This window comes from Chenopodium album, chromosome 20 (genome assembly GCF_948465745.1).
Source record: "Chenopodium album chromosome 20, dcCheAlbu1.1, whole genome shotgun sequence".
In the NCBI taxonomy this organism is placed as follows: domain Eukaryota; kingdom Viridiplantae; phylum Streptophyta; class Magnoliopsida; order Caryophyllales; family Amaranthaceae; genus Chenopodium; species Chenopodium album.
Window position 1 is genome coordinate 11,216,387 of NC_137853.1, and position 22,123 is coordinate 11,238,509.

General features: G+C 36.4%; 3 protein-coding genes across 4 annotated transcripts; 2 read left to right on the plus strand and 1 right to left on the minus strand.

Moving 5' to 3' along the window:
• The first annotated feature begins 2,662 nt into the window (after nt 1-2,662).
• Nucleotides 2,663-5,424, plus strand: LOC145596789 (uncharacterized). The gene is made up of 3 exons (XM_081652988.1): nt 2,663-3,029; nt 3,149-4,437; nt 4,843-5,424. Exons 1-3 carry the CDS (start codon nt 2,663-2,665, stop codon nt 5,422-5,424), a joined length of 2,238 nt encoding a protein of 745 aa, XP_081509114.1.
• Nucleotides 5,425-11,008: 5,584 nt separating this feature from the next.
• Nucleotides 11,009-13,391, plus strand: LOC145596790 (uncharacterized). Its single transcript, XM_081652989.1, has 3 exons — nt 11,009-11,031; nt 11,120-11,156; nt 12,300-13,391. Exons 1-3 carry the CDS (start codon nt 11,009-11,011, stop codon nt 13,305-13,307), a joined length of 1,068 nt encoding a protein of 355 aa, XP_081509115.1. The 3' UTR covers nt 13,308-13,391.
• A 264-nt stretch (nt 13,392-13,655) lies between these two features.
• Nucleotides 13,656-20,975, minus strand: LOC145598104 (uncharacterized). 2 transcript variants are annotated; one of them, XM_081654410.1, is made up of 3 exons: nt 19,943-20,973; nt 19,291-19,383; nt 13,656-14,244 (listed from the first exon to the last, which is right to left on the minus strand). In XM_081654410.1, the coding sequence occupies exons 1-2, from the start codon at nt 20,858-20,860 to the stop codon at nt 19,336-19,338; spliced, it is 966 nt and encodes a 321-aa protein (XP_081510536.1). In that variant the 5' UTR covers nt 20,861-20,973; the 3' UTR covers nt 13,656-14,244; nt 19,291-19,335. The 2 variants fall into 2 exon arrangements, with proteins under 2 accessions (XP_081510536.1, XP_081510537.1); XM_081654411.1 differs by lacking the exon at nt 13,656-14,244 and adding an exon at nt 14,318-15,485 and having other exon boundaries at nt 19,943-20,975.
• Nucleotides 20,976-22,123: the final 1,148 nt, after the last annotated feature.

Here is a 22,123-nt window from a genome sequence, read left to right on the forward strand (position 1 = left end):
GAAAAATCTAGGAGAGTTTATCCTAAAATAATCTAGATTTAGTCAAATCTAGAGAATTCTAATTTCTAATACATTAAGGCCTATAAATAGATAGTTATGTATGATGATAAAGTATGTAACCCATAACATTATCAATCAATATAAGTCAACCGTTTTTCTCTCTTTATACATCATATAGCATTTCCTCTCCAATTATACATGGGAAATTTCTGAGGAACTCTTAGGGGATGTTTGGTATGCAAACTGGTATGGGGTTGGAATCATAAATGAAACCATAGTGGTATGGGTTTAGAACTTGTAAATACCGTATGTTTGGCATGCTTATGGAATGCAAATTTTTTCTTTTATTTGATACCTAAAAGTATGGGAATGAGCCAAACCCACCTCTCCCAAGGTTTATAAACCCCATACCTTGGGGGTTTGAGGTATGGGTTTGAAACTCTTAAAATCATAAAACAAACATAATTTATGGGTTTAAACATTCTAAATCCATATCTTATACCTTAATTATGTAAACCAAACGCCCCCTTAAATTATCGATAAACAATGAAAGAATTTAACACATCAGACGTAACAATAACCCCTTCGTCATCATCACCATAACAATCCAAATCAAGTTTTACAAATTTAAGTTCATTAGCACCCAAATTTAAGGTTAGGTAATTAAATACGTCAACTAAGTCTTAAAAAGTCAAATTGCTACTATGGAACTTAGAATAACACAGAATAATGTGTGTTTTGAAGAGAAATAATCTTCTCCATATGTAGTTGCCGCCACCCTCATACGAAGTCTATTCACAATTTCAAGGAATACATTTTCATGAAGATTCTTCATAATTTTCTTGATGTTTAATGTAAAGTTTTTTGAAATAAATTTGTATGATGTGTTTAGGGTTTCCCAAGTTTCGCTTGAACACAAACTCACAATCAAGAGTTTATAATTTTTGTTGAAATATTTACAAAAGTTGAAGATTAATTATGAAATATTTGAGAATTTTTGTTATGGTTGAAGAAGAGCGAGTGGCGAAGAGAAAAAGGTGAGAGAAATTCTAATATTTTGGAAGAGAAGTAAAATATGAGAAGGACGTACTGTACAACAATATAATAATAGTGATGTGGAATTATGGATTGGAGTCTCTTATGTTATATAAATTATTATTATAATTTTTAGTTTATGTTTTATTTCAATTTTTAGGAATTTATGTAGTTAATTTGTATAAGCTAGTTAGTTGTGTGAGGATTTATACCGAGTATTATTTTGATAATCCTCATTTGGAGCAACGGGGTGTATGTGGACAACCTTGTCTATTGCTCAATTCAAGAATAATAAATGGACTATGTGTCGGGTCAAGAATACGAGTCTTGAGTAAATATTATTTATTGCTTTATTCAACCAGTGAAATAATTTTATTGCATCTAGCTTTATACTTGGAGTATTGTTTATTGTCGCTTCCCGTTGTTTCGTAAATTCTATGTGCTCAACTTTTGCTAATTGCGTGCTTTTTGTGTGTGCTCTTCTTATGACCGTCGCCTTTTAATAATACCATGTAATGATCCAATGCAATTTTTACACTTGTAATATTGAGAGCAGACTTTTAACAGGTATTGCGCCAACTGAATAGCCTTGAGTTGGTGGGATGAGTGGAGAGCTGTTTGTAGTAATGGTTGTTTGTTTTAAAATGTTGAACTTTCTGTTGTTTTTTTTTTTTAATTTATTTATTTTTTAATTTTTGGTTTTTAATTGATTCTTTTCTTTGGGTTTTTAACTAAGGGTCTTTGATGGTTCCAACTTGTAAGGTAGTATTTTCCGAAGTTTTAAACCATGGTTGAATTATATTGGGATTTTTTTACGCGGTACCCCTATGTAGTTGAGTTTTCTACACGATACCAAATCAATTCTTCTACACGATACCCTTGAGTTTATATACTACCTCCGTTACAGGTTATGTGCAACGATTTGATATAAAGCAGACAGGGAAAATGTCTAATCTTTGCACATAACTTGTAACGGAGGTAGTAAATTAATTAGAAAAAATTATCAAAAATAATACAAACTTTCATCCATTCGCTAAAAATAAGTGGAACTTTCAATTTTTTCAGAATAATACAAACTTTGAGGGTATCCTCTTTAGCTCGATCCTACACCTAACACTACTACTTACTCCACTTCATTTTCTGGTTAAGAGCTTTCAATTTTTGAGTCTTGTGATAGATTAATAGCTTTGAGTTGTAGAAATGTTGATAATCCTCAATTGTTTGAGATTATGATATGGAATCCATCTACTAATACCCATATCATACTTCTGCATCCCCCTCATAGTCATAGAGATGAATTGACTTCGTATTTTGAGGGTTTTGTGGGTTATTCCTATTTGTGATTTGTTAGATAATATATACATTTACATAATATTAACAAGATATATTAAGATATCTATGATATATTTTTGGGAAGATTATATTTTGTCAATATTTATCTATTGTATTTTAGTTAACTTCCTAGGATTCTAGTATATCTTTTATTATATCATTAGGAGGTGTAACGATTATATATTGACATGATGCTCAATGAGAAATTCAAGCCATTCAATTATATTTTCTCCATAATTTAACATGGTATCAAGAGCAGGTTAATTTTTTTTTTCCCTCTACAAACACATAAATCATGTCGGGTGATGTTGTTACACCACCGCCACCACCACCACCACCACCACCAATTAAAATCGAACCAAACTCTCCTTATTTCCTTGGTCCTCAAGATCGACCCGGGGATTTTATAACTCCAACTCGTCTCAAAGGCGACAATTATGAAGAATGGGCTGCTGACATTCAAACGACACTTGAAGCACGACGCAAGTTTGATTTCTTGGATGGGACTATAACCGAACCAAAACCTCCATGTACGAAGTCTGATTGGACAGCCATAAACGACATGTTAATTTCATGGCTTACGAATACCATTGATGCCGATGTCAAGTCCTCTCTATCTAAATTTCGTGAGGCAAAACCCTCTGGGATCACCTCAAGCAACGGTTCGCGCAGACCAATGGACCTCGGATTCAACAGCTTCGTACCTCCCTTGCTAAGTGCGAACAAACAAAAACCATGTCTGTCTCTGTTTATTTCGGAAAATTACATGCTCTGTGGCAAGAATTAGATCACCATGAACCCTTAATCTCTTGTAATTGCTGCTCTAATTGTACTGCTGGAAAGGCGCATGAACTCCGCCGTCAACAACCAAAATTACATGACTTCTTAATGGGTTTATATGCTGGTTATTATTCTTCTTTGCGCACTAACATTCTGTCACAGGATCCTTTACCAAGCCTCGATCGGGCATATCAATTGGTGACTCAAGAAGAGAGGGTTCGCACCTCAAAGCAAGAAATCGAAGAAAAACAGCCAACCGAAGCTGTCGGGTTTGCTGTACGAGCTTCAACAGGTGGAGGTCGTGGCCCCAAGAGCTGCACTCATTGCAAGAAAGCAGGACATGATCTTACCTCCTGTTGGTTTCGGTTCCCCTGTCCTCACTGCCAGAAAAAGGGCCATGACCCTAGCAAGTGCTTCGAAGTCCATGGTTATCCCGAGGGCTGGACTCCTCGCAATCGTGGGGGGGCACGTGCTAATGCTACTACCACGGCAGATTCGCAATCATCTCCTTCAGGGCAGGTCTTTTCCACTGAGCAATGGAAGGCTTTGGCCGGTTTTATGGGTAATACAAAAGTTCCCGAAAATCGGTTAAATGGTAAGTTTGACGATGCTTATTGGATTATCGATACCGGTGCCACTCACCACGTCACCGGAAATAAATCTTGGCTAGTTGACACTTATGATATTGAGTGTCTTGTTGGTTTGCCCAATGGCGCAAGTGTGTTAGCATCTTTGGCCGGATCGGCTTGTCTAACCGATAAAATTACTATCTTTGGGGTTTTATACGTCCCAAACTTAAATTGCAATTTAATTTCCGTTTCTCAACTTAGTGATCAGTTAAAAGTGGTTGTACAATTTAACTCACATATGTGTGCTATACAGGACCAACGGAAGGAGCTGATTGGAACGGGTCTTAGGCGAGACGGACTCTACTATCTTAGCAAACCGGATGTGGTGCAACGTGTGTCTATGGTTGATGCAACATCTGATTTGGATCTTTGGCATAGAAGAATGGGGCATCCTTCGGAAAGAGTAGTTAAGTTGCTTCCTCATATTAGCAATAATAAAAGTAGTTTAGCAAAAGGATGTGAAATATGTTTTCGTGCTCAACATCCAAGAGACAAATTTTCTTTAAGTGATAATAAAACTTCTAGAATTTTTGAAAAAATTCATTGTGATTTGTGGGGTCCATATCGACATGCTTCATCGTGTGGGGCTCGTTATTTTTTGACTATTGTTGATGACTATTCTCGTGCGGTTTGGATTTATTTGTTGATTGATAAAACTGAGGTTTTTCAAATGTTTATGGCATTTATTGATATGGTCGATAGACAATTCAATCAAACAATTAAAATTGTGCAAAGTGATAATGGAACTGAATTTAATTGTTTGCGTGATTATTTTGTTGCCACTGGAATTCTTTTTCAAACATCGTGTGTCGGTACCCCTCAACAGAATGGGAGAGTGGAGAGAAAACACAAACACATTCTTAATGTTGCTAGAGCCTTGAGATTCCAAGCAAAATTGCCAATTTATTTTTGGGGGGAGTGTGTTTTAGCTGCCGCTCATCTAATAAACCGAACCCCTACTCCTACTCTACAAAATAAAACCCCGTTTGAAATTCTCTTCAATAAAACACCGTCTTTTGAAGCTATTCGTACTTTTGGTTGCTTGTGTTTTGCACACAATCAAAAGACGACGGGGGATAAGTTTGCCAGTAGGAGTCGTAAATGTGTTTTTATGGGATACCCTTTTGGTAAAAAGGGTTGGAAGCTATTTGACCTTGAAACTAAAGATTTTTTTGTCTCTCGAGATGTAAAATTTGTGGAAGATATGTTCCCGTTTTGTAGTCCGGAAGATGCTAATATTGATCCATATTTTACTGACACGGGGGATGATGTTCATGTTGATTTTGCGGACTATATTTTGGGTGATGATGAATTGGTTGCTAATAATGTTGAAAGTGAGGGTGAATTAGTTGTTGGAGAAGGAAAAGAACAGGTGGAGACAGATTACTCCGCAACCACCTTGCGGCAAAGTGAGGATCACCACAGGGTGGCTGCGGCAGCACACAGCCCCTGCTGGGCAGCCCGCACAGCAGCAGGTGCAGCGGCAGCACACAGCCCCTGCTGGGCAGCCCGCACAGCAGCAGGAGCAGCGGCAGCACACAGCCCCTGCTGGGCAGTCCAGCCAACAGCAGGGAACGAGGCAGCAGTAAGAGCAGGCTGCTACTGCTCCGCCAATCCACTCCGAGCAGCCACATATTTCCAGCCATGAACCGCAACAAAACAGTGAGCAAATGGGTCGCGGTTTCTGAGAAAAATACTCTTCAGTTTTACTTCGAGATTTTGTCACACACACGGTTGTTGCTAAGAGTCCGGCTCGTTCTTCCTATCAGACTCCAGGTACCCCGTATCCCCTAGCACATTATATAAATTGTAACACTTTTTCTGTGAATTATCGGAAATTTATTGCAGCTGTTGTTCAAACCAATGATCCAACGTCATTCAAAGAAGCTATGAAGTATGAAGAGTGGCGCAAATCCATGAAAGAAGAAATTCGGGCTTTGGAAGACAATGGCACATGGACTTTGGAATATCTACCTCCGGGAAAGAAGGCTCTTGGGAGTCAATGGGTCTATAAGACCAAGTTTTTGTCGACCGGTGAGGTGGAGCGACTTAAATCTCGACTAGTGGTGTTCGGAAATCATCAAAAAGAAGGCATTGATTATGGTGAGACATTTGCTCCGGTGGCTAAAATGACAACAGTCAGAACTGTTCTTGCTATTGCAGTTTTGAAGAATTGGGAACTACATCAAATGGACGTTCACAATGCTTTTTTACATGGTGACCTCGATGAAGAGGTTTACATGAAGTTGCCTCCCGGGTTCGAATGTTCGGATCCTAACTTGGTTTGCAGATTGCGCAAATCACTATATGGTTTGAAACAAGCTCCTAGATGTTGGTTTGCAAAGCTAACAAAGGCTTTAAAACAGTATGGTTTTAAACAATCTTACTCTGATTATTCATTGTTCACATACACTAAGGCAGGTATTCAATTGAATGTCTTGGTTTATGTTGATGATTTAATTATTTCTGGGAATAATACCGCTGCACTTACTGTTTTCAAAGCCTATCTCAGTGACTGTTTCAAGATGAAGGATCTAGGTCCTTTAAAATATTTTTTAGGAATCGAGGTTGCTCGTAGCCCTGCAGGCTTGTTTTTGTGTCAAAGGAAGTATACTATGGATATCATTTCGGAGACCGGATTATTGGGGGCTAAACCAAGTGGGACTCCAATGGAGCAAAATCATAAGCTAGGCTTAGCTTGTGGAGAGCTACTTTCCGATCCTGAGTCTTATAGAAGGCTAGTCGGCCGACTTATTTACCTTGCGGTAACACGGCCCGACTTAGCCTATTCGATTCATATTCTTTCTCAATTTATGCAAGCAACTCGCATTGAGCATTGGGAAGCGGCCTTAAGGGTGGTCCGTTATTTAAAGGGTACTCCAGGTCAGGGTATTCTATTGAGTTCTGATTGTGACTTAACTCTGCAGGGTTGGTGTGATTCAGATTGGGCCGCATGTCCTCTTACTCGGAGATCTTTAACAGGATGGCTAGTGTTTCTTGGAAAGTCACCTATGTCGTGGAAAACTAAAAAGCAGCCCACAGTGTCTACTTCATCGTCAGAAGCGGAGTACAGGTGTATGTCGGCTTCTACCATGGAGCTTAAGTGGTTAAAAGCTCTACTGTTGAGTCTGGGTGTTCAACATCCAAAGGCGATAAAATTGTTTTGTGATAGTCAGTCAGCTCTGCATATAGCTAAGAACCCAGTTTTTCATGAACGAACAAAGCATATTGAAGTCGATTGCCACTTTGTTCGAGATGTGATTACAGATGGCTTAATCTCTCCCACTTATGTTCCTACCGATTCACAGCTTGCCGACATTTTCACTAAAGCGCTAGGCAAAGCTCAGTTTGATTATCTTCGTTCCAAGTTGGGCGTTGTCGATCCACACACTCCAACTTGAGGGAGGGTATTAAGATATCTATGATATATTTTTGGGAAGATTATATTTTGTCAATATTTATCTATTGTATTTTAGTTAACTTCCTAGGATTCTAGTATATCTTTTATTCTATCATTAGGAGGTGTAACGATTATATATTGACATGATGCTCAATGAGAAATTCAAGCCATTCAATTATATTTTCTCCATAATTTAACAAGATAATATTTATCTATTATCTAACAATGATTGGTGGGAGTCGGAGAGGGGAGAGGGAGGAGGTAGGGATCAGATGCGCAGGGAGGTGGCTGGTGTAGGAATTATGACTAATAGCAATTAATAATAGAACAAACTTATCTGATTTAATGTCGTGGCGTGATATAGCATCACTGCCCTAAAGTCGAATTTGCCCCATACTTGTACACACGGACTCATAGCAATCGACCTCCAGGGTTACACGACTCTAACTCTCCGGTGTACTACGAAGAGCTAGATTGAGAACACAATGATCAATGCCCAGAACTAGAAATTATTTTGCGTAACATTTTTGGAGTAAAGAAGAGAAGTATATCTTTTAATTGTGTATCTCCCTTGTGAAGTGGAGGATGCTTCAATTTATTGTGGAGTAGTATGTAAATTTTTCCGTGTCACCAAAAAGAAGTGGAGGAGCTTCATTTATATAGAAGTTTCACCAAGCTCAAGTCAAAAGAAGGGAATTAATATTTCACGGGAACCATGCATAAGAAATCAATCAAAAACCCTTTAATTATGCATGTTTACTAATTAGTTTTCCATCTATGTATTAAACGGCTAGAGAGGAGGAAATATATGATGATCATCAAAGTCAACTAATTGCCATAATCATGGTATCAATCAAGCAAATTTGAATTTTGATCTTTTGAAGCAAAATCAATGAACCAAGACTTGGAGTTGTACTATGGGAACAAGTGAATAACTCCAACAGCTGGTGCACCAGCTTGAGGTTGCCGGAGAGCCGAGTGCCGGGAAACGTAATTCCAGCAGAGAGCAAGGGGAATGAGTGGCTGGGGTTTTTGTTTTTTTTTTGTTTAAATAAATATAATAATAAATACTACTCCGTATTTTTTTTATTCATGTTTAATTATGTACGTTTAATATTCTCATGTGTTTGTTTTGAAACTTTTTCTGTGGAGGCGGATGCACCATGTATCCAGTTTTCTTTTAAAAAAAAAAGCGAAATGAACATTTAGGGTATGTTCTCTTACGTTGAAATTCAGTTCAGTTCAGCTCAGCTCAGTTCAGTTCAGCTCCTAATTTCCTTCTCTTATAAAATATTCATTTCAGTTCAGTTCAGCTCAGTTGATTTCAGTTTAGCTGAGTTCAGCCAATGAGAACAGGCCCTTAGTTGTTTAGTAAAGAACATATAATTATTTTGTAAAGAACATATAGTTATTTTATAAAGAACATCCAGTTATATATATATATATATATATATATATATATATATATATATATATATATATATATATATATATATATATATATATATATATATATATATATATATATATATATATATATTTTAAAAATATAAAGAACATTTGTAATATTAGTAAAGAACATGATAATATTAAAGAACATTATTCATATAGTAAATGTAAATTTGGTATAAATGATCATGTATGTATATGAAAAATTACATTTTACTGTATTATAATGTACATTGTATTATTTGCATCATGTAAATATATGAAAAAAGAACACTTTATTTACTGTATTTTAATGTACATTATATTATTTGGATCTACAACTTTTTCTAACTTTGTCTATTTGCTTGCTTTCTTCTTCCAAAATGTATTAATCGGTCGATCTTTTTCAAGAACTTCATTTTATTTCTCATTGCAACAACCCAATTACATCAAAATCGCAATTAATTCCCAATAAATCAAATATTACAATTTTCAATCCAATTTATAAAAAACAAACACTCAAACACAAAATAAACAGTATAAATGTCAAATAAACAAGTATGAATGTCGAATTTGGTCTTACCTTTCGTTTTTATATGTCATCTTGAACAATTTTGCACTCAAAATTTCGAATTTCTTGAAATTTTGCTTGAGGTTTGAGGAATTTTAATGGGTTTGAAGTTTTGTTTGGAGAGAGAAAGTGAACTTAGGTAAAAAAAAATTGAAATGATTTGTAATTAATGTATGGTAAAAAAATAAATAATAGTACTATTTATCTATTTCATTATACAAAATGTCTTTCAAAAAAAAATATATATATACAAAATTGTTGCACAAAAATCTCATGTACATTATAAATGAACACTTAATTCTTTTATGTATGTTTTTTTTTTTTTTTTTTTTTTTTTTTTTTTTTTTGAATAGATGTATATGTCTATTTACATTATAAATGAACACTATGTTCTTTTATATGCCCATGTACATTAGTATATACCTGCATGTTCATTCCGCCTTTTTGTATTTTGGAGCGGATGCACCATGCGGATGGTGCATCTGCCTCCACGAACCAAGCATTGTGTTTGTTTTGCTACTAGTAGATATATTCTTTAGGCCGTTAATCTGGGTTGGATTGACCTGTCACCCGTGAGGAGTATCGGTGCAGTAAGATCCTTCATCTTATCTATCCAAAAAAAGTAGGTATAATATGTTCTGAAAAATACGGAGTATTTATCATGACTTAAATACCCATTAAATCCCCTTGTTTTTACAATTATACAGTACATTTTATGCTTGTTATTTGTACTAGAATAGGAAACAGGATTGACATTTTTGAATTTGTTAAACAATGACAATTAAATAAATACATTTAGACGTAAGTCAAGCGGCATGAACTCGCTTAATCCCTAAATGAAATTGGTCCACCTTGGCATGACTTCGTCGAGCCCCAACACAACATGATATTAAACATTTCGGTGAGTCACGACTCTCATAGGCTCATAGTCATAGCCTTACATGGACATCATTTTTGACATTTTACATAACAATTTAAGTATAACACGAGCTCAACGGTCCAATCTACATCAACCTATCTATGTTTAATTAATTAACAAAATGTCTAAAACTTATTAAAGGAACTTGTAGACACATTTTCATTTTAGCATGAGTTTTATTTATAAAAGATTGATATGACATAACTTTTTCTTAACTCGTTTCATTATACACAATCCACTTAAAGATGAGACCTTCTGACACAATACGTGATGACAAACTGTAAAAACAAACATCATTTCCCCGATTCCAAAAGACACTAACCCGAATCATACCCGAATCCAAAATTCTCCAACCCTAACCCGACCGGTCCATTGTTCAATTCTGACTAAGCATCCTACACTCATCCACACCTTAAGCTCGTACACACACACCCTAATTGGTGCATTGTCGTATGATCACTCGTTTCTTTTATTCATTCATACAATCATACTTAAACGAAAAAAAAAACGGCTTGGCCTTTCACAATAAGATTCTGACTAAAGAGGATTCTAGTCCAACAGAAGGACTCAATGAAGAAATGAACACGTGAGGGTGTTGAGGTGTCAAGACAGGGATACATTATAGTGTCCGTTTTATCCTACAAACATGCCACGAATCATACCAGATTTTTCAGAGGTTGTTAAAATCTTATTCTTTTTTGACGTTTTTGCCCCTACACTATCTCTATAAATATCTTTTTCCATTTCACCCTTTTCCTGCTGCCTTTTGCTTGCTATTCTAGGGACATTAAATTTTCTTAGCATAAACAATATTTCTTGTGAGTAATTTTTATTTTTATTTTTCAAAAATTAAAGAAAGATTTAGAAGAGGGAGATTTCATATTTTCAATCATTTCAATTCTTATCAACTTGATATGGAGTCTCAACTATCTGAAAGGTTAGTTTATCAGTTTATGCACCCCTTATTCTTTTATATATCTTGTTTTCTTAGTAAGACTGTACTATGTGGTCTATGTCTGTTTTAGTTCAAATTACACTATTAATGTGACATACGACAACATTGTATTTATTTATCTATCTACAGAGATTGTCTAGGGTTTTGAATAGTATATTGGCAACAATTAGGGAATCATTCAAGTCTTCAATGAAAGGTATTGAGATTGGATTACCAAAAAAACCAGTTGAGGTCAAATGGTCCTATCCCCTTCTCCTTTGTGATTTAAGTAGGTGAATCTGGTCATATACAAAGTTCAATTAGGTCCAATCAACATTTTTTGTGCCCTTCACCTTTGTGACTAGGCGAATTTGATCACATACCAGAACGATTGGGATCGGATCCAATTTATTGTTAGGTGGAGTAGACCTCTGGTGAATCTCAACACATACAAACAATCTTTTCTCTTTTTTGTTCATATGGGACAACTCAATTCGAAATTTTCCCATCTTCAAGATGATACTTTCTCTGTATTTTAATTAATGCTATACTTTTCATTTCCGATTGTATTGTAATAAGTGCTTCATCTCTATTTGTGGAACTCATAAGAATATTTTACTATTTTTTTTATACATTAGTAGTTCTCTTATACCTAAAATTATCTGGGAGCAATTCAAAAGTGATGTCATTAGTTTAGGGGTGTCTAATTTTTGTATTGAGAATTTAAGGGATGATTGTAAATACTAAATGTCTATTATAATTTATTGGGATTCACCCGTCCCTATTCCATTATAAAAAAAAATAGTGGTTCTCTTATATCACATCTTAAGATTTTTCTAATGTTCTCTTCTCCTACTTGTACCTACCATTGCTTTTTTAGAGTTTTTTTTTTTTTAATTTTAAAATACTTTGCACTATTCCTTTTAAAACTTTGCAGATGAAGAAATAGAACACTTAACAAAATACGGAGGGAGAGTAAATAGAGATCGACCTGTATTTGCTCAAAGTCGTTGCACTAAGTAGTGCTAGAGAATCCGTTCCAAAAAAAAAAAGTAAAGAAAAATATGTAGCTTAAATAAGGTTTGTGCTTGGATTTTGAGTTAATGCTTCTTGTATAAGATAAGAGTATTACTTTGCGTATGGTTAGAGTAACATGTTATTAATATTTACGTATAAAATTGTATCTGCGGTTTCTCGGTTTCTCTTATCCGCAAATCCTAGTATAATGTATAAGTGTGCTTCATGCAAAACCCTTGAACAAGTTTTAAAAGGAAAATCTTCCGTTGAGTTTCATTTTTCATCAAGCAGCCACTTTGATTTACCATTTACGACTTGTGTATTCGTTGTTCTATGTGGGTGTTTACAGAACATATATGAATGCACGAAGACAGCGCAATGGCTACAACTCTGTAGCAGAGATTATACAAAAATGGAAAACCCAAAATCAACAACTTGGTTCAACCATAGAAGAACTGAAGAAGAGCACCCGAAAGGGTCCAGCAAGAGGGTCAAGAAAAGGGTGTATGCCAGGGAAAGGCGGTCCTGAAAATTTGGGGTGCACATTCAGAGGAGTGAGACAGAGGACTTGGGGCAAATGGGTAGCAGAAATTCGCGAGCCCATCAACAACAAATCTACAGGATATGGTAACAATCAACAAAGTAAGCGTAGTAGAAGGTTGTGGCTTGGTACTTTCTCTACTGCTGTAGAGGCAGCCTTGGCTTACGATGAAGCAGCCAAGGCTATGTATGGCCCTTCAGCGATCCTTAACTTTCCTCTTCAGAATGAAGAGCATGAAGATCGAGTTTTGTACGGCTCAAATATGCAATCAACAGCTTCCGAGTCTACTGAAGGGTCAGAGCATTACAAGGGATTCAATGAAGAGCTCAAGTCGCCTTGTGTGTCCCAAGTGACAGATGGTGGTGGAGCTAAAGAAGAATCTGCGATGGGATCGACAAATTCGAGTAATGGGAGTTACTTGAATTTAGGGTTTGATTACACCCATGATTGGGTAATGGAGCCACTAGATGCGTTTGGGGGTAATTTTGGGCTGAAGCAAGAGGATGATTATGAGTTTGGTCAGCAAGGATTATTTTACAGTGACTTCCTGTTTCAACACAGCAAGTCATCAGATGTAATGCCTAATTACAAGATACAGCAACCTTTAAGTGGACCTTTAGGAATTGATTTCATCAGTTCTTCAGATTTTTTAAGGCCTAATACCAATCTTGATGGTCTACACCAGAAGGCGATAACAGGCACAATTGAGCTCATACCGTGAGGAGCAACAAACAATTGCGGTTTTTTATATGCTTAAGAGTTTTTTTAGGTTGCTTCCCGCGATAGTCTCAGAGGAGTTAACCAAAGTTTCACATTTTAGGATCAATAGATTACACTTGGTAATAATGTTTGGTAATGCAGCAGGATAGAAATGTGTGGGTTTCACCTTCTCTGGCTCAGTTGGAGGTTTACCACATACTTTGTCCTATTACATGAAGGGGTTATACCACTCAGCTTACTATTGTCCAATTGTTCTCTTTCCTTTCAAAGTTTGTAGCTGATTTTGTAAACATCAGCATTGGATCATGATACACAACTTATAAGTGTTAAATTAGCGATTATTAGGACGTAGAGAAAGCCACATAGAACAATGATATAGATAAAACTTGATCTCAAGTTCCGAGTACCACCACTGCCCAATTCCAAGCAAGCACGTTTGCATACACACTTTCTAACAAGTAATCTATATTATTCCTTCAACCTAAGACAAGGAGGAGCAATAGTTACAGAGGGAGGTGGGGAATCATAACAAGAATGAAGATAAATTGCAACTAAATTACTAAATTTTTGAATAGATAGGAGGTTAACCCACTAAAATAATGTACTGCATACATTCGCAGAACAGTGTAACACACATTGAAAGCATATTTAACAAGTTGCATCTCAGTTCACATTTAGCAAATGGATAACCAGAAACAACAAAAGCACAGACCCCAATAAGTTGATGATGTATCTGAGCTCGTCAACTGTACAATTGACCAAACCAAAATGTAATCTTCCACTTGTATACCCACAGAAAATATCAATGCTCTCTTCAATCCAATTGCAACTACAAAGTATCTGCCATTACTTTCGGCCAATCGAAGTACTGCTAGAATGCATCTACACAAGCATTGGCAGTATGCTGACATTTCATTTAAAACACGGCTGTCCTTCAACTGAAATAAGGATGAAGAGATCAAATGCAGTTTTCATTTAAAACTGAACTGCACAAGGCAGCCATGATGGCTGCTGCCAAAACACAAATTGCCACATATCCATGACTCATCTAACACAAAAGATAAGGCACACCATCTTATCAACTTGAAATACGTAGTTTGACCGATATACATTTTTACAATCTCGATTAGCAAAGATCCCAATGCTGCACTCACATTAAGCATAAAGAAGAATGTCCTGATTTTCAATGACCATTCAAGGTACTGGCTGTAACTTGGTTAGATTTAGGAATTACTAATTCCTAAGAAGCCCCCACACCCATATAAATCACTTTCCCTAGGAAATTGCAAGACTCGTTTGATAGCATATAAAAGGAATTCCCAAATCCCATTAGGAGTTTCAATTACCTAAGGGGAGAGACTAGGTAAATGAGTTCTTCCATTTTATGGGAAGTGGTTCCTATGAAATTGCAAGCCAAACAAATGCAAATATGTTTACTACCTTAGGTAAGTTGGGACTGTTGTAACTAAAAACTAGCTTCTAGTGCAGTACAGGTGCACTCATGCAGGTTATAAGTGTAGTTTGGCCGACGGAGAATCCACTCGTGATATATAGCTAACTCTAAGTACCGTAGCTAGTTCCTCCAAACATTGCACTGTAGTAACAATGACTACAATTTTTTAGCAAAAAGTGGAAGAGGCAGCCTGAAATCCTGAATAATTACTTTGATAGTTTCAGCAATCCATCATTGCAACACACTTAATTCAATTCTACAGCATAAAAATGAGTTATCCCAATCCAGAATGATGTTCCTCTATCAGTAAGTCCATAGCAAGTTACAATCACTTTTGGCAATTTCCATGTTATTAAATACAAAGTATATGTTTAATTTTGGGATTATGATACATGTATGAATGATCATACGGAGATTGATGACAGCAAATAATCTAGTTTAGCCTACCCTCTTGATGCTTATTTCTTTAACTTCGCTTACATTTATATTCAATAGCTATTAACTTCTTCTCATTTTCTTCTTGCTCACTTGACTAATAATATCTTCCCTTGCATATACCTTCAATCTCTCAATTCCTTTCTACCCTCTTGGATCTCAAATTCCCTTATATTCAGCTTAAAGGGACAAAAGCTCAGCTTTAAAAAATTGCAGTGTATTCTCATGGTTTTTTCATATGTGGACTCCAGCTCCAGATGTCATATCAAAATTGGGCATGGGGATCTATTTCTGCAGCATGTTACAGAATCCTGATTAATACAGTTTAAAGCTGTAAATCAAGAACTCCCTGTTCTGGAACATGAACAAAGGGACTAATTTGATAGAAAAATGCAAGGTGATGTTGATAACTCCAACAGGCAACAGTAAAAGGCAGCAAGCCAGCAACAGTCTTAGCAGAAGACTAAGGTATTATCCCAAGATTTATTAAGACCAGCATGGTATAAAGAAACTTCAAAGAGAAAACCTTGTTCCTTAAGTAAACAAATTATCTTGGCCCTGAGTTATCCCATTTGGTAGAGCAAAGCAAGTAGCAGAAGGCTATAACCACCAACGAAACACATCTGGCAGATGGAATAATCATTGATCAGGCAGATTAAGACTAATGGACACCCCCCCCCCCCCCCCTCCAAACAAAAATGACTAGGAGAAAAAAGGGTGAGATGCATCTAGTCAGTCAACACTCAACAGTCAGCTCCAAAGCTTCAAAGGAAGCATACAAATTCCGATGAATGACAGACAGAAATGATTTTACCCCTGTAAACGAGAAGCAAAATCCTCCTCCTAGTTGCCACACTCAGCGCCCATCATGGTCACAAAATAAATTCAAAAAAGAAAATTAAAGAACTTCCCTCACTTAGTTAAGACTTTTTATATTACATTATCACCTCAAGTACCCACGTGAGATCCTCGACACTTAACACGGGCAAAGACACTAAATTCTCTCAATGTTTATATTCTACCAAAAAGCTGTATTTCAGAAAAAAAATAAAATAAATAAATAAATAAATAAATCAACAAAAGGGGCAAGGAGCCAAGGATCAGAAAAGCCTTGACCTTTAGAGCCATTTTCTCATTATGTGTTTGATGAGATTTCCGAAATTGACACTCCAACCCTCCTTAATAACCTCTATGACCCCTTGCTTTCTATCTGCAGCACTCTTTGATTCCTTAATGAAAGGCTGTCTCTCAGATGTAGGTAAACATCAGGCTTTCACACTGAACCAAAGATCAGTAGGTAAGCAAGGATAAGAAAAGTCATCACCCTTCTATTTCTCCCTTGACCAAAAAAATGACATTGCAACAATCCACAATTTCTAAGATCCCTCACAGTTTTATTTGTACACAGTCTATACCATTAAATGTTAACACAGGCAAAAACCAGCACAATGGAAAGTATACAGATAACAAGGACAAAGGAACTAGACTCCTAAAGAATAGACACCAAGCTTCCTGAAACACATCACGTTTTACTACAATCACTAATTAGAATAGGAAATGAAAAAACAAATACAAGTTTCTCAATTTGAGAAACGAAATCTGTTTCTCAAGGGGGCATTGCTATCATTTTGAATAGGTAGGTGGGGGTGAATCTGTAATATAAGCAATACAAAAGTTAACAATTGCTAACTTAGTGAATAACAACTGAAATTCGAAGAGCTTCTTCAATGGAGATTTTAGAAGCTCAAGGGCTGCTTCAATGGAGGAACTTTGGGTTGACCATTCGTTTAATTCGGTGACTGCTCCGCCAGAAGTGGTGATGGACATGTCGGTGGAGACAAAAGGTGTCGGAAATGGTGGAAGATGGGTGAGGATGAAGAAGATGTAGGTGGACAAAAACTCAAGCTCCTTCAACGGAGTTTGTTGTGGGAAAAGGAGGAAGAAGAAGAGTGAAGGCGGATGGAAAGTTAACAGTATTAATTGAGCAATATAAAAAAATTAAAATATATTGATATATGTTCTCTTATTTACATTCATGCCATCAATTGAGAAACTGGGGCTCCCAAATAGCCAAGCATATAATTTATTGATGTAATTGACATTGCATCGCCCAAAATTCCAAAACCCATGCAACAATTAGCCCATAATGCAAAAGAAAGATAACAAAGCAGCTACCATACAAAAGGACAGATGTGAGGTACAAGGAATGAAGGAATTGGAATGACCGAATGAATGAACAAGAGGAGAATAATCAGCATTTGTTCTCCGAAAAAACTGATACCCCACAAGTTCCTATAATCTAATCCCCATGATACATGTTCCATATTCATTGTAATATATGGTTAGAATATTTCAACAAAAAGACAATAAGGGAGAACTATTATGGGACTATCTAACACATTCATCAAGGAAAACCTTTCAAAAGTGATTTCAACTATTGATGGTTGACAGAATTTAGGGGCACTTGATTCTGGCAATCAGGCAGGATACACGAAATGGAATCCAAAAAAGGAAAACAAGGGTAAAGGAAAGAAATGACACTGGTATCTGTTCTGGAAATGAAATGAAATACTCACAGATTTCTTTTGACTGTTAAATTCAATGCAGAAAATCAAGCTATGAATAGTGGTTGGAGATGGTCAAAGAGAACTCATCAAAGTCTAAGAAAGGATGGGCAATTAATGGGGTTTTAGGATTTGAAAGGAAAGAGATAGAAGGGATAATAGGGTGGGGAGAGAAAATAGAAATACCTAAGGAGGCGAGGGTGGGGAAGTGAAAAAGAAAAGAAGGTAAAAGCTAAAGGGAATCACAAAAATGGCCAAATAAATGATACCAAAGTGAATCAAGTCAGTTCATTCCCTTACCCTTAAATGAACACCCCAAACCATACACCCCCTAATAATTCCTCTTATGTAATTTCCATAATCCATGACCCTATATAGTTCAATGTCTTTTTCAATTAAAGTCTAAATTTTGCAGCCATATGCGAACAGCATTCAATTAGCAAAATGACAATAGGGAGAAATATAATGTAAGTGACTATCTAACACATAAGAAAACCTTCAGAAGTGGTTCTAATATAAACAAATGGTGTGAGAAGACACAATTTCAACAAGGTCAACATTAACAATTATGAGACGGATGAATATAATACCCCTTTGTTTTTTTCCTTAAGCAACACACTTACCTAAACCAGCCGTTAGTCTGTGACACTTCCCAAACATGGAAACTTTCTATGGGTTCACAATTCACTCCCTAAATTGTTATCTTGGGCCAATATTACCGATTCGCAGATATATTTCGCCTTTTGTGAGCTTCAAAGGACGATGAGAGCAAATTAGATTAGACTAGGTAGAACTCAGCATAGATGGTTTTTAGTTTTTACATTCCCATCCATATAAAAAGAGGGAGCAGATCAAGCTCTGTCTGAAATGCGTGTTTACACATATCATCCTCAGGCCTGGCTTGCATGGATCCCTTAACAACCAGTTTTTAAATAGGTATAGAGCCATAGAAGCAATTTATAAAGTCTCAACAGCAAAAGTAGCTGTTACTTCAGGCCTACTAGATCACTATTACAACTCCGATTGCTTATTTGATCATGATACTAAAAGTTACCAAACGTAATTTTTATTAAGAGTCTACAGCTTGAAATAAAGCTTGCCGTGTCTTCATAACAGCCCAATACTGCAGATCTACGTTGGCTATGACTCTAAAGTTCTTCGAAATAAATTGAATGATTGAAGATACTTATATACATAGAGTTGTCACAAAGAGCACCCTGGGAACTTTTAGCTATGATACTAGCATTAAAACTATTCCTCTTAAAAAGGCATCTGTAATCTGCAGTCAAAAGAGGAATTCTCATATCCTCCCAGATAATCAATACATTGTAATTGTCTATACCAAGAAATCGATAGCACCACATGCAACACAAAACTCAAAAACAAATGATAATATAACCACGGAACTCAAACTGCTAGCATCACATTCACATAAGAGTATAAGACTCTAAGAGTAAGATTGGGGGAAAACCAACTTATGTCAGGTTAATAAGCAATGTTAACAAAGTCACAAGTAATTCTAAAAGCATTACCTGGTACCAGAACAAAAAATGTCCAATTATATCCACAATTCCCAATCATTCAAGCCCAGCAACTCTGTGCCTCAACTTCATGTTATGAATTTCCTATACAAACAAATAAGAGGAGTTTGATAAGTTTCTTGGCTTCCAATTACACAGCAGAGTTAAATCCATGGTCTAAAATATCAGTCCATTTTCAATATTCAGTTTCCATTGCATTCAATACATTATGTGTAAGACATCCATAACTCAATACTCGGTCAATACATACACAAAGCCATTTTATAGAACACCTACTACAAAAACTCTAAAACATTTAAGCCTTTAAACAACTGAAGTTCAATGCAAAACTTACAATAGTTCAAAGCCAAAATGTATAATCAACACGAACACAATTGAATAATTCTGATTCCATTGTTGTTTCATGTTAATCCACATTTCCCAATTTCCCCTACATTTAACATAATCCTAGTACATGCCTATATCATTACACATCAACACAAGAAACCAACAATAGCTAACAATATTTCGATTTCACTTCACCAATCCACAAACATCAATTAGTTTCCCATTCAAATAATTCAAAAATGCAACTACTTTCTACACGATTCGAAAATCGAAAAGCATAATCAACAATACTATCAACACATTGCACAAAGCTTACCATCTCAAGCACTTTAGAAGAAGACCCCTCAACTTGAGAAGCCAAGCAATCAAGCTTAGCAAGCATCTTCTCATACAACTCCTCAACTCCACTCACATAACTCACGGCATCTGAACCCATCAACCTACTCAAACTCCCCAACTCGTACCCGGCCGCAGCGTAAGCTTCCAAATCCTTCTGATCCTTCGCAACCCTCTTCATCTCCTTCAAATTCATATTCTCATCATCCTTCATGGGGGACCCACCTTGAAAATTGCAGGGCAACAAGGGAAGCTCCGAGTTCGGGGAAAACGCACCATACTGCCCTCGAAACGCAGGCCCAATGTTAACCACATCCAACGGCGTCGTTTCGAAGGAATTCTCCAATCGAGAAAAATGAAAAACCCTATACTCATGAGTATGAATCAGGGATTGGGTATCATTAAACGGCGTCGTTAGGAGAAGAAAAACACGAGGAGATTCAGAGGAGAGCGATTGCGATACAGCAAACTCGTGAAGCGAAGGACGAAGCGGGGATCTCCGGCGACCGGAGAACCAACCGATGACGTGGCGGTGGTGGGTACGGCGGAGGAGAGAAGATAAGTCACCGGAGGAGTTGCCGCAGGAGATGAAGCCGGTAATGGTGGCGATGAGAGAGGAAGGAGAGAGAGAAGGAGAAGGAGAGTCGTCGGAGAGAGAAGAAGTGTGGAGAGAGAATTTGCCGAAGAGAAGGCCTTGAGTGTTGGAAGGGGAAGAAGCGAAGCGGTTGATGAGGGAGGAGAGGGTTGGGCCTGAGATAGTTACCTTCTGCAATGGAAGGTCATCCATGGCGGACGAGGAGGAGGAGAGAGAAAGAGAGGTGGTGAAGTTGGGGAGTGGGAGTTGGTCAGAGAAAGGGTGATGTTTGTTTTCTCCGCCGGATTGTGGGGTCGGGGCCATTTTCAAAGTGTTGGGAATGGTCTTGGTTATATTTGCCCCATCTTTGAGAGTGGACTAATTCGCACCGGTATTCGAAAGTATTTCTTTCTTTCTCGGTGTGTTGCAAAGGAAAATGATATAAACAACTCTTACGAAATTACAATGGATGGGCAGAAGAAGAAGACAACAAATCAACAATCATATCATATCACATTATATAATATTATTGATGGCTGATATACAAAAACAAAAGTTTTAATCAATTAATTAGAAAGTGACACTTGGTATTTTAATTATTAATGAAGTACAAGTAACAAGATAGTGACACTTGACATTCCAAATTCTTACCTCATATGACAACAATATTGTGACATTTAATATTTCAGCTAGCTTAAGCGATTTCGCAATTGTACTTTGTATATGTTTAATTTGATAATAACGTTTTTTTTTTTTTATTTCATTCGTTTCGTAATAATCGCAACACTTTGACTTTTACACTATTCATCATATACTTACTTTGATTACATTATGAAAAAACATATGTTGCCATGTAAAATGTTTTTGGATTAGTCTTTAAGTAAATTTTCATGTAAAATATATGTGCCGATCAAAGTGTTGCGAATATTATGAAACGAGAGGAGTACGGAGTACTAAATTCCCATTAGTATATTTTTCACTTTTTGTGTATATTTTCATATTACGACTAGAAAATAAGTGGGTCCACAACATCTACCTCTCTTTTCCATGTATTTTTGCTATTTACTTCCTTTAATATTTCAACTTCTTGTCAAGTGTTATGCCTCACATAACAACAACTAAGATATTGTTCACTTCACCTTATTTTTGTTGAAATGAACTTATTTTACTGAATTGAAATTATTTTTACTGAACTTTAAATTCAATTTGCTAAATTGAAATTAATTTTACTGATTCCCTATTGTATTTCTTCTCTGAAATTAAACTCAAACTATGCTCCCTTAATAGGATCACGAAATGCTAATTTGGTGTCCCTTGGTGAGATAAATAACCAGTACGTAAGTTTAATTTCACAAATTACCAACTTGATTAGCACTTAAGCTTGATAAAAGTAATTGTCTATAGATTTGAAGTAAAAACAAAATAATATTAATTACAGTCATGAGCGTGACAGCAAATATGCTATCAGATCATCCTTTAATTAGTTTAGCCCATGTCCCCTGATACTGCATCATGTTAACAGAATTTGGTTTTATCTCGGATTTTAGATGCAAACCAAACCTATGTATTACGTGTAATTCTGCTGAT